Source organism: Empidonax traillii, unplaced genomic scaffold (genome assembly GCF_003031625.1).
Source record: "Empidonax traillii isolate 1590-97213 ecotype Southwest subspecies unplaced genomic scaffold, ASM303162v1 scaffold30:size3273891, whole genome shotgun sequence".
In the NCBI taxonomy this organism is placed as follows: domain Eukaryota; kingdom Metazoa; phylum Chordata; class Aves; order Passeriformes; family Tyrannidae; genus Empidonax; species Empidonax traillii.
The window spans coordinates 1968299-1986580 of record NW_020955223.1 but is presented as its reverse complement, the minus strand read 5'-3'; the positions used below and the strand labels follow the sequence as shown (position 1 = coordinate 1986580).

At 35.1% G+C, this 18282-nt stretch overlaps 1 protein-coding gene across 3 annotated transcripts in view; it reads right to left on the bottom strand.

Annotated features, from left to right (window-relative positions):
- Nucleotides 1–5551: 5551 nt before the first annotated feature.
- NXPH1 (neurexophilin 1) overlaps nt 5552–18282 on the bottom strand; it is a 143592-nt gene continuing 130861 nt past the window's right edge. For all 3 annotated transcript variants that reach the window (XM_027911036.1, XM_027911043.1, XM_027911050.1), the window contains exon 3: nt 5552–7492. In XM_027911036.1, coding sequence (XP_027766837.1) covers nt 6731–7492 — 762 coding nt within the window. In that variant the 3' untranslated portion in view covers nt 5552–6730. The remainder of the gene's footprint in view (nt 7493–18282) is intronic.

Genomic DNA, 18282 nt, shown 5'->3' with positions numbered 1-18282 from the left:
AGGAACAGGATGTTTTTACCTCAATAGAAGGAAAAACCTTTTGTGAGTGTAAATTCAGTAACAGGATAGTCTGTGGGGTAAAAAACGTAGAAACTTGCTCAACACTTACAGAAGAATAGTAGAAAAAGTTTAAGAAAATAATACTTCATTCAAAAATGAGACATTACTTACTAAAACATTCCTCACAGTAATAATTTGGATTAAAGAAATGGTAAGTCTCCGATGTGCAGACGAGAAATTTTCATTTCATAATATGGGATGGTACCGAAAAATTTTGGTGAGCTCTTGAGAAAAACACGAGAGTTTATGATTATTACTTCTGTTTTCTGAAGGGCTACAGCTAACCTACTGAAGTTCATCACCTAAAGGTTTTCTAAATTGTTCTCGAGTCAAAGAAGATTCATTTGGGAATTCATTTGATACCCAAGTTGTGTTGCTACAGCTAGTCTGTCCACATCATTAACTGGACATGAGCTACTGGTCATTAGCAAAATCAAGTCTAGAGCACTTAATGTCATATGCCTATATATATCAGTTTGTTTCATAAAGTTTATGAGTAAACTCCACACTTGGAGTGTTAAAGTGAATTATTTCTAGATAAATGCATTTCTTATACCTCTAGGTTTAAACAAAAACACAAAAGGAAACAAAGACAGCAAAACAAACATGCAAAGAACTCAAGATCACCATGGTCCCTGCCAGGGAAGTTCTATTATTTCTGGTTTGTTCACTATCAGCAATTACAGTTCTGGATTTTAAATGGAGCAAGTTTAAAGGCATCCAGAGTATACTCCACTGGAGGGAGTATGTTACAATTGTAGAAACTTCCTTACAAAAAATTCCTTTTTTGTTCTCAAGACCTCCCCACTCTATGACTAATCAAAATACTTAACTTTCACGCAAGAAATTAAAAAGTGTTTCATAAATATTGCATAATAAATTTCATCACAACTATAGCTATTGGATACTGAAATAATTAATATGGCTTTTTATTCATGCTCCATAAGTGACCTCATTTTTTCCCAGGTTACCTGTTTCTACACAGGCTTTTGCATCTCATTTTAGTTTTTTGATGACTTAGATGAGGAACTAAAGATCTCATGTTATTTATGCCTGTGCCAATTCTAGTTTTACTTATTTTCTCAGGAACATATCTGTAACTATGTTGGGCTTTTCCCAGAAACTCAGTAAACCTTTCATAAAATACTGGATGTAGTCTCTGATTTTTTTTTTTGAGATAGCTAATTTCCACATCTTCAGTGATATGTATGAACTGTTTCAACTTTATGAATTTTCTTTTGGTCCCTCTAATTTCCTGTTAACAACAGACAGAAGTTCATTTCACACACCACTAAAGCCTTCCCTCATAGCAATATCTCAGTTTGATACATGACTGAGGTACACTTTGAACTAGGAATAAATCTCATAGATGCTCCATCTTCTCAAATACTTTCTTTGACAACATGACCATAGCTCTCTTAAAATTAAAGTTCAGATGAGTCACTGGCTTTCTCCTGATCCAAAGCACCTACAAAAAACTACCTTTCTTTCTTTATCCCAAAGGCAAACTAATACAAAGGATTTAAGATTATGTATACCATACACAGGGGCATCAGTCCAAGCTTTAGCAGAGACCCACCAGGTGTGATTTCCAAAGAGAATTAAAAAATTTTCTAGATATTTTCCAATGAGAAAAGAAACTCCTGTGCAAAACAATGTTCTTGTTAGTTTGGGTATTTTAACTAATTAGCATAGAATACAGGAAAAGATGAAAAAAAATTATCTTTAGCCATACGATGCATCAACCATTTTGAAGGGATCATGCTACATCTGATCATATTGTCAGACGTTTATTACCCAAGGAAACACAGTATTTCACAGTCCCACAATTTATTGTAACTTTTTGAATGACAGTTTATTTTTAGTAAGTGTTCCTCACATGAAGTGTTAACCATATCCATAAATATAGATTTTCTCAATTTTACCTAGAAAATTATTTAGTCTGTCAATTTTAGCATATTTTCAGTAAGATACTACCCATTTTAAAGAAAAAAAAAAAGGAAAATCATTTTTATTAGACAATACTCTGTGCTTCCATTGTCAAAATGTCTTTGGAAATAGTATCCATATTCATAAATTAAAGTGATAACAGTAACTCATCTAAAGACTTTAGCATAAATTATAATTAAGCCTTCCATTGCAAGAAAAGCTACACTTCTCATGAATTCCAGACTGATACACTGGAATCAGAAGTTTTGTGAAAGGTCAGGGGTGTTTGTACTTCATTGCTGTATGTATGAGATTTTGTATCTCATTGTATACATCTCTCTTTTTTGAGAACTGTGTAAATTTTTTTAGAAACTCATAAACAGTATGCTTTACATTTATAAATACATGGTTCACAAGAACTCTGCAATATACTGTCTTCAAAATTAAGAGTTCTGGCATCAAAACTATTCCTGAATAGGGCTTGTATGCATTTCTGTATTATGCAGTTCCTAGCACAACAAATATTTGCTGCAGCCATTAGAGGTCTCTGGCAGTGCTAGACATGCAGTTAAGTACAAATCACTAGAGAAAACTTCTCTTCCTACCGTGGTTGTATCTGACTGTATCTTGCAGTCAGATACAATTTTGCTGGCTCTGCCATAGAAGGACACAGACTGATCCACATGATACAAAGACTGAGGTTCATTCTCTTCTGGTGAAAAGTAATTCTTCAGATCAGGTATCTAAGCATTAGACTGATTTTACTGTAAGGGTGGGAGATACTTTTTAATCCTTGTTTTCCTAAACAATTCTCTAACACATAATTTTCAGAGCAGTTTATGATATTCTTGCAGAATTGAAAGTTAGAACATAGATACCATGATTAATCATGGTAAAACTGTCCTCTGACCAAATTACTCCAGCAGTATTACTTAAATCCCTAGGCTAACATGAGCTAGAACACAAGAAGACTTCCATTCTGCTCTCCTAACACTTTCTGACATCTTACCTTTTAAGCATGGCAAACTTTAAAAAATAATGTCTGTGTAAAGATGAATTTATTAGTTTGCTTACTATTAGTGATAAAAGGGGACAAAGGGATAAAACTTTACAAGCAATATCATGAGGAGGGAAGAAAATATATTTTCTGCCCCATGTTGAAGTATTTTGATAACATTAACAAGAATATCTTACAGCTTTCTATCACTGTTTTTAATTTTGATCAGTGACTTTTGCAATGGTTATTTATACACCTGTTTCCCATATCTTGGATTCCTTTTCTCAAGAGCACAGGAAGTGATACATAATTACATCACTGATCCATCAGTTTAATATACTGATATTTACTCAGGTGCATAATCCATGTATTTTTGCACCAAGAGTAATTGGTTCCATTAAGATATCCCTATTTTTGATTTCTCTTTGTAGTGAAAATAAGACGCAAAGCGCTATATAAATGTTAAAAAAAAAAAAAAAAAAAAAAGTGAACAGAAACAGTCACTTGATTTCTTAAAAATAAATAACTTAATCTTCTTTAATCCTAAAAAATATATCTTTAGAGATATACATCTTTATTATATCTAGAATTAGTGAGTTATAGTGTGGCAACATTTGCCTGGCCTAGCACTCCATTAAGGCATTGTTCATGTTCAAGACCCAGATACCCATACATACATTGTTTAACTGAATTAACACATTCACTTTCATTAAATTCCTTTTTCAAATAGCAGAACCAAAAATATTCTTTCACAAACTTAGCAAACATAAAATATTTCCCAAATATATCAAATGAAATGCGATAAACTAGCAGCTAAGTTATACATAATCTATTTTGATATTAGATCGCTGTTTCAAAACCCAACCACCAAAAGAACTCTCTCAAGTTCAGACTCAAGAATGCTTATGAAGAATAACAAGTTCTTCAAAGGCTTAAGATTAAATAATATGACTAACTGTGATAGAGGCAGACAAAGTACCAACTACCACAATTAATTGGATCAAAACCATTGCATGATGAATAATTCTTTCTTTGTATGGACGTTACCTGAAAAAAAGGACAAATATTTATATATTAACAGAATGTATATATTTCATATATTTATGGGAAGTTTTAAAAAATATAGAAAATAATGAAGCTGTACCAGCAATAGTATTTCACATCCATTTTTCAGGAATATAAACAAGAACACAAAGTGTGAAATGCTCAATTGTAATACAGATTGCTATGATTGCTAATCATATTTAACACTGGAGTTCAACATACTATTAAACAAAAATTTATATTGAAATCAATAACAAAATTCCCATTGATTTAATATACTCAAGTTTTAACTACTGGCAACAACAAAAATAACTTATGGTTTATATTCAGAACAATTACTTTTCATAGAGCACAACTGATAAATACTACCATTTTCATCACAATTCCTGTAAAATTTAAAGAGTTTTATCTTAGCATGTTTCTGAGTGAGATCAGAATATGGACAGCATGGTTTGGACAATTTCTTTCTCCAAATCTGCACAGGGTCCCAGGTCACAAGTTTGTCCTGGGAAATGTCATACACAGTGAAGAAGTTCCCACAAGCATGTCTATTCGAAGAAACCAAAGCAATGATAATATGGAAGTCTCCTCTCCTACTCACACATCAATGGGAAAACATTTTCTTTTAATAATGTTATCCACTTGTTTTATTTCAATCTCATTTAGAGTCTGCACATTTCAGCAAGAGAGGTCCACAACTGGAAGTTGTTTCAAACTTTTCACTTCTTGAAACATTAGTGGAGTGTTTATTGGGAGTTTGGAGGAGCTGTTCGTAACACTGTGCATAGTTGGAAGCTAACCCACATCTGCATTCACAGCTTTGACACAAGAGCATAGAACCTGCAGGTAAGGGAGGAAGAAGGGAAGAAAAATTGCCAGGAATGATAATTCTGGAAGATATGATATGAAATATTGAGTTATTCTTTGGGCAGCCTTCTTTTAGGCATGGACTTCTTATATTTGCTGGTTTCTTGGACGTTGGGAGTAAATTATGCCGCTATACACACACACACAATATATATATATATATAAAAGCTATGAGCTTTTTGTTTATAGGAAGAAAATTCCCTTGTACCATAAAAAGGGATCTCTTCATTCCAAAAAGAGAAATCAGTACCTCAGAGGAGGCTAGAATTAAGGCAAAGACAGGCCTGTGGACACAGAGAGTGGCTCCATGTTTTCCCACTTCTGAATGACAATGGATCATTTTTAAAAAAAGCCCTGCACGTGTAATTTGTTATCCAAGTGGTAGTTTCTGCTCAAGTTAGCAAGACTCTTCAGTAGCAAGATCTGCTTGCTAGAAATAGGGCTCAAGAAATGTTTACATGTGCAACATATATATGTATTTACACACACACACACACACACGTACATATACACTCACAAACATGCACACACACAAATTTATAGATAGAGATATATATATGTGCATATGCAAAGAGGCAATATTGAAAACCATATTAGACTTGGAGTGTTATCCGCTTGTCAGAACCATTTAAACTACTATCTACTCAGTACATGTTGAAACTCAACTTTAAGATTTTTTATTTTTATGTACAGTTCATTTTTTTCCCTGGAAATAAAATATCTAAATACAGACAGACTGTAATGTTGTATATGTATAGCTTTCAACAATACTTTAGCTGAATAAATGCTTTGTACATAGTTCTGTCTTTTAATGGAGTTTACAGCTACATTGATAAAATGGATTCCTCATTTCCTTGATTGTTTTTAACCAATAACAAGCAGAGAGACAATTACAAGTTAATATTAGTAAGCAGCTCAAATAACACTGGTTAAATTATGTACAATACAAACCATTCATACAAATGAAGACTAGGATATTGAATTTGTTACAATATTTTGTAATAAAGATAAGACAGCCACTTATAACTTACATGTTCTCCACCAGGCATTTTCCTTCTTAGAGATCAATTACAGTTTTTAAGTAACTCAGCTGACCTAAACAAGTTTAAAGAATCAGAGCTTAAAGAGTCAGAGAAACATGAAACCAGTATGTCTGCTCAAATGTAAATTCCAAATGTTTGCCCATCTTTACTAGAAACAGGCTCACTCCATGGAAAAAGAGCCACCTAACACCACCTCAAATGTGCCTACTGTATGCTGGAAAAAAGTCATGATGCTTTGCTGTGTTCATATAATAAGGAATACTGAACTCTAGACACACATTTTTCCCATTTTTAACAAGTATTTACTCCTACAGTATTATTTACCAGTACAGCTACTTCAAGCAGTAGAATGTATGAGTGGGGATTATTGATTGGCATGTACTCGAAGGACTTTCAAGGAGATTTCCATAACAGTCTGTGTTAGAAACCTTGTTCTGTCTAGTAAATCCATTTTGCTTGATGAGAAGTTATCCTTAAACCTTAGACATGAGACAATGAAAGCTTTCTTAATAGGAATCTCAGTAATGTGCGCTGAAAAGTATGTGGATCTCTGTGTACATGTATGGTTTTATTTCAAATCCATAGTGACTTACACCTAGATTGATACATGGAGCTGACTGGGCAAAAATTACATTAGATTGTTTTCCACTAACGTATTTGCAGCCATTTGACAGCAGCAGCAGCAGGTAGACACATTCCAGGCAAGAGATGTGGCCTTCCTCCTTGAGGTTACAGACCTGTCATATGACCTCTTATTCCCCAGGCTTCAGTCTCAGACACAAGTTGGTCCTCACCCTGATGGGAAGTAGGGTGTGTCACTGTGGTAGTTGTAATCAGGACACACCTTCTGTACTAGTTTATAATCTGTACTATAAAAGGAAATGTAAATACAGATTACTTTAAAGGGCTTGGAGCAGAGCCATGATACGTGGCTCTGGGTCTGCTCCTGATAACAGGTTTTTGAAGGGTCATAGTTGCAGAGTGTGTTCTTGGTAGCCTTGTCAACCTTTTCATACTCGATTCGACAGTTAAAGGACTTGGAATCTTTGGCATCAATCACTGTCTGTTGTGCCAAGTCAAATTCCACTATTTTTGTAGGGGGCACTAGGCTCACAGATACATTCCCTTGACCAGTAGAGTTATGCCTGAAGTAAACACTAAACGTCCCATTGCCATGGTCAACGATTTTCCCCGTTATTAATAGATTTAACTTCACAGTCTTGATGTTGGAATGAAAATCTCCCCAGCCAAACATTTTCTTAAATTTCCCAGTCTTGACGATGGGCCGTCTCTTTGCTCTGGGTCGAGGCTCTTGCAGATCTGTGGAGTTCCTCAGCCAGTCCCAGAGATCTTGCTCAGAATAAGTTTCTGGGGCATCGTATCGCAGGTCCAAATCTGTATCATTTTCCTTTCCACGAAAAGTCTGTGACAGCAGTCGGCTGATAGACAAGTCTTTGCTACTTTCTGTCCATATGTGCTTTAGTGTGGATTTGGAGCTTCCTGATTTTAGTAGTTCTGTTTTTCCTCCATTTGTTAAATTTGCACAGGTAACCTGAAAAAGAAGGGAAGAGGGAAAAGATATATTGAGATATGTAATGCTACCACCTGAGACCAAAATGACCAGATTTCAAAATCATAGGGAATTTTTTTTTGAGAAATTAAATTATATCTCTCTACTCAGTAAACCATACCAGAAATGTTTCTTTTCCTCTATTTTCCGAGTAGTTACTACTTAATTCTCCTTTGCCAGTTTTTTACACTACCCTTCAGATTTAATCCCAAGACATTCACAATATTCTCCTGTTATGATGTCTGTAAGTGATGAGTACTTAATGAATTACTACAGAAAAATAAGGTACACAGCCTTGTCATCCTTCAGTCTGTATGTGGCTGTATTGGGCATCTCAGAGTGAAGCATTCTGGCTTGAATGTTCCCTCTGCAAAGTAGCTGTGTCCTCCACTATCAGTAACGTTCTTTTTTNAGAGTCCATGTCATTATGAATCTAATAAGAGTAATATAATTTCCCTACTCCTTTTATGAGTACACATTGGTCTGTGTTCTTGACTGGGACCCTCAGTCACAACTACAAAATAAATAAAGAATAATGAAAATTTTAATGAGTTTGGCATCAACAGCTGTACACACCGTGTACTCCACTTCAATTAATACAGGACGAGTCACAGCCTTTTTTTATAGTCCCTTACAGACTAGCTACTGATTTGCCTTGTCTGTATTTAGTATGACATGCATTTCTCCTTGCTCGCTTCATTTCTTTGTTCACCATTTCCTCCCCAAATCAAATAGTGATCTGTGTAAGACAGAAAGCCTTTTGTGTACTTACAAGAAAAATAAGGTCATCAATTCAAAAGTACTAATAAAAAAATTTTGCAAAATCACATTTTAAAAGAAGACAAAGTCTTGCACCAAATTCCTACAAAATTATATATTTCAGACATAGTTTGTCACAAAATTTACTGTCGGAGCAATTTGCCTTATTTATATTTTTTCTCTTTGCCTTAATTGAGTGAAAAACAGAAAACAGATGCAGGCTCACAGCTGTCTAACATGCAGCACTAGCAGAGAGCTCTGATGATGGAGTGGAACAGGGAGTGCTGGAATTGGTGGGGCAGTGGGCGGATGGAAAGGGACTGACAGCATGTGTTATTCCATTCCCCCTGAAATTTTTCATCACGCACACTGCCCCATTTTCTAACATTTACACTGCTCTGAAGAGGCCACCAAGTTTCTTATTTCCCCTTTCATGGTTACATATGAGATTCTGAATTTATCCTCTTTTATTCCTCTGATTTATGTGCTTCTATCATATTTGCAGTTATATCTTTCTCTTCACTTAAAAATTAATTGAGTGCATTCCCTACCCAGGAAACCCATTGGAAACCAGATAGTATTTAAATCATGTCCCCTCCCTACTGGTACAACTGGAGGTATATGTCACAGAGGATATCTATCATAGTATGGCCTTTTCATTCCCTAAAAATTCTGAAATTGAAGCATGCTTTCATTAACTTCAGTAGTTTTTCAAGGTCAGTTGAAGGCATTTACATAAAATCAGTTTAAATTGTCTTAATACACTGATTAGATAGGAGATATGCCCCCAGCCTTTTACAGTAAATAAATAGATAATTAAGTCTATCACATCTCACCCTATACCTCCCCAGTGCATTTCAAGTTGGTGGGCCAATAAGGATAATAGATAAAATATGGGTTTAAATCAGAATATTGCCAAAAATATTACTTCTTCCTCTTTTGAATGGACAGAATGATTAAACACAGACTAGCATTTTGATAGCCAGTTCATAGTTGCATTTTAACATCAACACAGTGAGCCAAAAGAGAAGCTGTAATAAAATGCACTGATGTTGCACTGGTTAATGAAGCAGCAAAGAAAATGTCACAGGAAGAGAGAAAGAGACTCAGAATATATTTTTTTCTGTGGCATATGGGGAAAGAGGGCAAAATAAAAAAACAAATGTGGTTAAAAGGAAAAATGTGCCTGTCTAGCATGAATCTGTCAACATGCTATGAATCTAAGCAGTTAGACAACAGAGCTAGTAATCTGTTGGTAGGATATAGACTGCTTATCACTCTAATTTTCTTTGCTCACAGTTTTTTTTTTAATTTTTGTTTTCCTTTCTTCATCTTCATCTTCAGTGATTTACATTTCATAGGATTATACTACAGCTTCCATGTAACAAGATGCAAGAGTATAAAAAAAGCCTGTAAAAAGAGGTCTCTCTTTTTTTTTCAGACATATAAAACTAAACATTCAGGAAAGAAAGGAGATATTTTCTGAAATGATTACTGACTGATCCAATACATTGAATCACATTGAAAAATTGTTTTTTTGAAAGCCAGCATATTTCATGGGAATGGACGAATCAGATTCTATGCATTCTATGCTGCTTCATACCTGATCTAACAGATACAATTGATTGTTACTGTCATCGATTTTGTAATACCTGAAAGACTTCTGGTCATTCAGTTAGCCCCGAGACCTCGGTTCGTGATTTTCAGTGTGGGTAACTGGCTGCATTCATGATTAAAGGCCTGAACCTGCCCTCCCGAGTCAAGTGTCTGTGTAAGCACTAAAAAAAACAGCCCACAAGGGTTAATAAAAAAGCTTTACAATTCATTGTTCTTTGCTAACATTTTCCAACCAACTGCTTTCTCATATACTGTTAGTATACTGTTTGCTATAGAAAGTAGCTATATGTATCCTCAGAGACTCACGCACCCAATAACACGGAGCATTGCTGTGTAATAGAATTTCTGCGAATGCAGCACTTTTTCACACAAACTGATCCACAATTTTCTTCGATTTCTCTTCTTTCCAAACACAAGGCTGCAATAATACAGGAAAGAGCTTGCAAATGCATGAGATTTTGCACTTAGTAGTGTGAAACTGAAACATAGATCTATTCTAGCAGTACATGGAAAAAGAGCCAATTTCAAATGGATAATAAAACACTGAGCAGCCTAAATTCTGTAGAGGTTTTTTTGTCCTCTTCCTTAAGGGTATCTGCATATAGTTCAGAAACTTGCATTCTCTACCTCATAAATTAGTTCACTATAACAAGAGTTGCCTTCTTTTCCACAGCCAGGTGTCATTCCTAAAATGAATCATTATGAAGTTTGGCCCACTTGTAATGGTTCTAGTTAGGATAGAGTTAATTTTCTTCACAGGAACTCATATAGTGCTATGGTTTAGACTTTTGATCCAAATGCTGGTAGCACACTAATATTCTAGCTATGGCTGAACAGAGTTTCCCCAGCATCAAGGCCTTCTGTTTCTTTCTCAGTCCCTCAAGTCAACAGGCTGGAGAGGTGCACAATGGAGCGGGAATGGACACAACTGAGCAAAAAACCTGAATTAACCAGAGAGATATTCCATAATACATAATATCATGCTTAGCAATTAAAAGCAAAACTGTAGTTTTAGGAGGGGTTAGCCATCTCTTGTTTGGAAACTGGCTGGTCACTACTCTACCCTTAGGAGTTAGTGAATGTTGCCTTTGCATCAGTTATTCTGTTTTTTTTCTCTTTCTCTTTTCTCTTTCTCTTCTCTTTCTCTTTTCTCTTTCTCTTCTCATTCTCTTCTCCCCCACTTATCCTTCACTTATTAAGCTTTTCTTTATCTTGACTCTCAAGTTTTCTTGCTTTTATTCTTCCATTCCTCTGCCCCCATCCCACTAGGGAAAGGCAGAAAGCAAGTGAAGACCTGTGAGGTGCTTAACTGCCCAGCTGCCCACCAGTGTTAACGTACAACCCCACTGCAGTGCAATAAATCAGTGTTGCAAGAGTGCTGAGGAGGGGGATTTCCTCTGTGACTGCATAGCTAGAAGTGGGTTGGAATGATGATGATGGCAGAAATGTCCATATAGAAAAATAGTAAAGAGCCAAAAGATCTAGAAATACTTATCCAAGGATACAAATGTCATTGGAAGAGAACTCATTAAGCATGACAGACTGACATTTGGTTCTGGTCTTGTACTTTTAATAGACAGCACATATTTCCACTACCTAGTAAAGCCTACCGATATCCAAAAAAGTACTAGGAGCTGACTGCTCGGTAACTATTTTCCAATTAATAATGAATAATGAAAAATTGCTAATCCATTTCTTCTGCTTATTCTATGAAGAAGCAAAGATAGTGGTTTCATTGGGCACAATATCCCAAAGCATCATTAAAAAAGACAGAAATTGATCTGTAATCAATTTTTGAATCCATTAAAATAGAATACGCCAATCATTCTTTAACCTTGTTTTAAGGGTGAAAATTTTTTTGTGATATCATTAAACGCTTTTTAATAAATATATGTAGTTCTTATAGGACTTCCTAAAAGATAGGCAGTTTATTTGTCTCAGGTATTTTGGAATTATCTTTCAAGACACTGAGCCCTTAATGTTTTGTCAGGTCAAACTTAAACATTTGGTGCAGAGAAAATGAAGTTAAAAAACGACCTTGGGAATCCATGAAGGTGTCAAGTGATGATTTAGGCCCTCTTCTCAGTTTAAAATCAACCACAGGTATATTAACATTAATTTAAGACTGATCGATTAGAGATTAAAAAAATTAGTAATTTAAAAAGGTGCAGAATGCCTCTTGATTTCTCACTCTTTTCTTTTTATTCTAGCTCTGTTACAATTCATTACCTATAATTATAGTATTGATTTAGAAATCATGCATTTATTCCTCCAAATGTATGACTACTTGAGGGCAAATGAAAATGTAAACAAACAATCTAATACTCAAGGTGGTAAATCTCTCTCTTCAGGTAAATAACTAATCAAAACCAAGATTGTTTTTGCTGGCATAGCACTGTAAGAACTTGGCAGCACTGTGTTTGCATATGCTCTGTATAAAAGAGTTCAGAATTCTCTTTCCTTGGTAAGATAACTCAGACGAGAACATAGGAAGGAAAGTACTCGTGGTCATTACAGTAAGCTGAACCATTATTAAGGCAGGACAGCACTCAGAAAATTTTCAGTGAATCCCATGTCCTCATAATAATCCTGTTTATGCAATGGGTGAAGGGAAATCTGGACCTAGTTTACTGTTCTACTCAGATCAATTTTTCTTCCTATACCTATCTACAAATTGTATAGAGTTACAGTGGTATGGAAATATTTTATTCAATGAATAATTTCCAGACAAGTCAAATTCAATATTCCACAGGAATTTGATGATAAAATAAAGAATCTGAGAATGCAAGTTGATGGAGATACGATTATAATAAGTGGGAGAAGGGTTGTAAAACACACTGAAGGACTTGTATCTGTTGCAAACTGACACTTTTTTAAAAGGGAGGACAAACATAAAAACCCACACATTAAAATTTCACAGAAACAAATCTCTGGTTTTAACTTTCAAGCCTTTTTTGCTGCATGAGATGAATATAAATTAAGGATGTGGGTTAGTCAATCAAAAAATGCAAACTGAGTTGAGGTGGACAAATGGAACAGTAACTCCTGATCTACTGTGTCAAATGAGAAAGCAAAAGGGCTCTGCAGGATCAACCCAAAAACTCATTTATAAAAATCTTCTTTTCTCCAAAAGCAACTATAAGAGATGCCTGGAGAAGAGCAAGAACATGGCCTCCTAAGTTCTTCCCAGCTGTCAAATAATTCTAATTTCCTCTACTAGGTATTGTTTCTGTATATGTTTTCTGTTTCAGTGTCTCTCAATAGACTGTTTTTCTGTGGATTTGCTCACTCTGATCCTTTGTAAACTTTTAACCTTCATAACATACTTCAGCAATGGGTTCCACAGATCTCTTTCCTCATACAGTTTGTTTTGAACCTGGCTCCTGACGCCTTCTTTGGAGAATTTTTCATTCTCCAGATGGAAAATTTGGTCTCTATCCAAATTTCCTATGTTCCTCCTTACTTTTCTTTGCTGGTACACATTAAACTTTTTTCTAAAAATATTAGTGAGTGGAAAATTTGATGATTTCTAGCTACATACAGAAGCCTACTTCCAGCCCACTAGTATGTCTCAGCTGTATCCATTCGTAATAGTAAACAAATATTGATCACTTTTCCAGCCCTGAGCCTCCTGGATCACACAAATAATCCTTGTACATAAGAATTCTATACCTACACCTTTGAATTTCTCTCTGAAGCCCTCTTGGTTTCACTCCCAGTTCTGTCTTTAAAATGAGAATGGAGCATGATATTTAAGATGTGTCAGAGCCATGGTCCTGTACGATGGCAAATATGGCCTTCTACTATTAGTTTAGTCTTTTTTCTCTACTAATTCATATTTTATTTGGGTTTGACCATTAATGAACTGATGTTTGCATGAAACTGACAACACTAAAATTTCAATCCTAATTATATACGGAGCTGAGATGTAGATTTATAATATGTTTCTCATTACTTGGGCTACCACAGCATTTCATTCCATAATTTACTGCCTATTTACTAATTCTGGTAAGACATCTCTACCATTCCTCACCCTTGGATCTTATCTTTTCTACTCTGAAATATTTTGTCATTAACAAATTTTCTCACTCATCTTCCCACAGTCATTTACAAAAATATATTGAACAGCAGAGGTCCTTGCTCAGAGCCCTGCAGAATAGTTGTGGTGACCTCCTTTCACTATCAACCACAGAAAAAGAGACATCTGAAGTTTTCAATAATACTTTTTAAAGTAATCACTTAAGATCATTCACTTCAGCATAAAAAATATGATTTGCTATCATACAGAAAACAGAGGAAGGTAATATTTTTTTACTGTCTTTAAGTTAGGAAACTCGACTTAAGATACATTTACTACAATTTTTGTATAGAGCTTCCTTAGGATTTGCAGAATTCAGATTAATGCTATCGACTGTGTTCAGCTCAGCTTTAAATTCTGTATTTTTCTTGTTTTAATCTATGAGCTATCATTCTTGTTTCAAATGGTCCTCATTAAAACAAAAATGTGGCTACCTGAGCTTTTTTCATCATTCACACAACAGCCGTTATGCAAGACGAGAAGGCTGATATAAATTCAGCTGACAACAGCTGATATAAATTCAGTAAAATCTAACATCATTGAAATGAGAGCGCCTATATCAGTTGATATCTCTTTGAGATCTGACTAAGAATCAAAGACTAATTAGAAAATTTGCACCCACAGAAAGATGAGGGCACTTATAAACCAACACCGTTTTTTTTGGAGTCATTATAATTCTTAACAGATGTTATCATAAAATATTAAGACATTGCAGTGGTTGCTCTGCAAAAGAATAAAAAATAGTAAAAGTTACAGTTTTACTGTGTTTTCTACCCAGTGTAAATTGCCTGTTATAAATAGATCTGAAAACTAGGAAGTCTCAAATACTTTGCAGGAAATACAAAGGTGACAAAGCACCTTAAGTGGTTGGTTCCAATAAGAATACTTAAGAACTACCATATAGAATTTTGCTTTAGAGTTTCATTTCCTCTCCCTTGCATTCTTGTGGACTTTGGCTTAAGTTGTGACACTGTCACAAGCCCTGTGAATGGTAACAAACTGATGAAAGAAAGTGCTGGCCTGACACCTGTTAGGTCCTGATCAGACAATATTCTGTGCCAGCCCAGTCCATGATCAGGGGCAGGAATCACCTCACAGATTACCTTTTTCACCTGGAAATCTGGTCTGAGGTCTAAATTATTCACCTAGGTTTATTCCATAATCAAGAGAGAGAGAGAAACAGAATGAACTACCTTCTCTACTTCCACGAGGTACTGATGAACCTTCAAAATGGAACAAATGCTCTTCACCTAGATGCCTAATGGTGACCAAGAATAACCTGACCTATGGTGCATAGTTTGCCCTGTAGAAAATAATAAGGAGATAACCCAAAGGCTGCAAGCTGGAAGAAGGACAATGAATGCTCTATGTAAATGCCTTCTAAAAAGCTCTACTCATGTTCAAGTCCACTACACATCTGTAAGCATGCTGAAGCCAATGATGTGCTATTCATACAGCAAGGTGTGTAGGTTTGCTAGTATTGTTCCTACTTTTAGATATAGGAAATTTCCCAGTTGGGGGTTTCCCTAAAGAAGCAGTGTCACTTTGTACTATTCTGTTATCTTTTAAGTTTGATTTAAGCATATGAGAAATTTTCACAAGTATTTAGAATCTGAAAAATTAGTCTTATTGAGCTTCTTTTTTTTCCTCTAGTGACTAAAAGAACTTTAAAAAGGCTTTTAAAAAGTGTTTAGTTGTCTAAGAGAAATAGGTACTCTAAATCAGACTTAGATTGTAATTACAGAGACATTTCTTCTGGTAGCAGTGCCCTAACTGATATTTTTCTCTTTCTCCTTTTTTTCTCTGCTTCATTCTTCCAGTGCTGCCCTCTCAGCTGTGGCAGTCAGCTTTTTGTAAGATAAAGACTTTCTTTATCCTTTCACAAATTTTTGGAGCGGAAATTAGACTCAGAATTAAACATCCAGACTCCTCTATGTGCCTGGCGAAGACTGGGGACTTTGAACCAGGGATAAAAATCACAGATCCACAATAAGAAGGGATGAAAAGCCAGCCCTACAAAATGTTCCACCTTTTTTCTAGAAAGCAGGGGTGAAGATAGGCACTGCTGTCACTGTTGTCTTTCAAAGAAGGAAGCTCACTGGTTTTTTCCTTCAAAAATGTAGCTTTGAGAAAAAAAAAAAAAAAAAAAAGCAAGTGATTGTCATTGTCTATTTAATTTAAGAGCTTGAAAGCAAGTCAAAACAAAAGTCCATCTGGTCCCATATTACACCTCCAACAAAGGCTAAAAGTTGGGAATACAAAATCAGGGAGAGAATATACTACATGTACCAGAAAATCTTTCCCATTTTCAAATCTTTGCAGATCAAGGACTTCTTAAGTTGGGTATGTGGCCATGAATTTAATAACTTTCAACAAATATCACTTACAAGAACTTACTGTTTCCCTATGAAACTTCCAACATGTGAAACACCCTGCAACCAGCCATTCCTCATCTCTGCTTCAGAATCTCTGAGAATCTTCTCCTCCTGTTTGTTATGAACAAGTCACATCCCAGCTTCACTTGATGCCACCTAAATTTCTGTCCAGTAGGCCACAACTAAATCTATCTAGCAAGGAAGCAGCATTTTTCCTGTGGGGTTCAGGCAGAATTTTGGTGCCTGGATGCTCAGGACAGGCAAAGTTGTAAAAATTTATGGTGGGCACTAGAGGAACTTCCTGGTCAAAAAATAAAAAAGGTGTTGTCTGAGTTACAGATACTTACAGAATCAGGCAGCTCCAAAGGTGGTAGTCAAAGGACAGTGTAAAAGTTTAGGTTTGGAGTACACAGGAAACATATGGAATACTTTGAATCAATTTATGGGCTGAACCCTGACACACCACTAAAGTCAATTATAAAAATTCTAGAGGAGTAGAAGTATGAAGATAGTGTAGTATTACGTAGCTTAATTTTATTTTCTTGCCCAGTTAAGTCAGAATGGAAGTTGTTTGGCTTGTAAAACATCATTTATTTTTCAATTTAGATAACATCATAATATCATATATAATTGTCTGTGAACTGAAGGACCAAATGAGTTACAATGCTCTGTGAAAATCTTCACATTAGAATTTGACAGCTTTCTGATTTTTGCCTTAAAAGAATAGAAATCAAGCCAAAATATTTCTAATAGCAAAGATGCAAGTAAATGCATAAAGATTTGGAAAGGGATTGAATTATAATTGTATGAAATATCCTATTAACTCTTGCCCTAAGTTTTACATTTTTAGAAAGAATTTAAACTAAACTCTTGAAGCCTGCTGTCTATGTTGTCATTACAGATTCTTTACTTCAGTGGATTATGACTTTTGAAAATTCACCCTCTCTCCATTCAGCAGGGGATTAAACTTCCATAGAATAAATTAAAATGGGTTAAAAATGTCTAACAGAGTTTTAAGACCCCTGTATTATGCCAGTATTACAGAGTGCTGCTAACTTTGAAATGAAAGTCTAGCTAGGTAAATAAATTTTGACAAGGATCTATTGTTCTTGTTCCACATTCCTATAAGCCTTCTTTTATTAATATTAGCTTGCCATTTTCTGCATACATGTAGAAAGTAATATTAAATAAAATTAGATTTTGTACGAAAGGCCACAGAGCAACATTTTAATCAAAATTCGCACTATAGTTTGCTTTATATATAACACACTGAAGAAAATGTCCATTTTCATAAGAGTAGACATATCTTCTGAAGAAGGTGAAAAAAATTATAACCTGACATATCATGGTACTATATAATGGACAAAGCCACTGTACACTATTAGTATACTCTGTTAGTATTATTAATTTTCTACGTGGAGTTTCCAATCATCCACTGCCAATGCAAAGTTTAATAAAATCAAATGTACCGAAAGAGTTTGTGGCTCTGATACCATAGTTTTCCAAAGAAAAGCATTAGATGTTGATACAGCTGAGTCACTTTCCACATAGATAAATTCATGGATGTATCCTAGAAATATGAATTTGAACAAAGAGGTCTTTTGAGGAGATTTAACTCCCACTGATGTTGGCAGAGTGCATATTTCCACACAAAGAACTTTTATATGTAAATGAGATGTTTGTGAAATAAAAAAAAGAAAGACCTAAAAAAAAAGGAGGGGATTCCACAAGTGCAAGAAATTCTATTGCAAAAATATAAGTTTCTTTCATTAGAATTACTTGTTCTTCACTATAAGTTATGTGTTTGTTACAAACAGCTGAGTACTTCAGGAAAGGCATTTTAAAAGCACAGAAAAAGCTGTTCAAATGTTCAATCAGAGTTTGGCATATCCCTGCTAACTTTCATGCCTTCATCTTCACCTTATGCCCTTGCCAGATACACG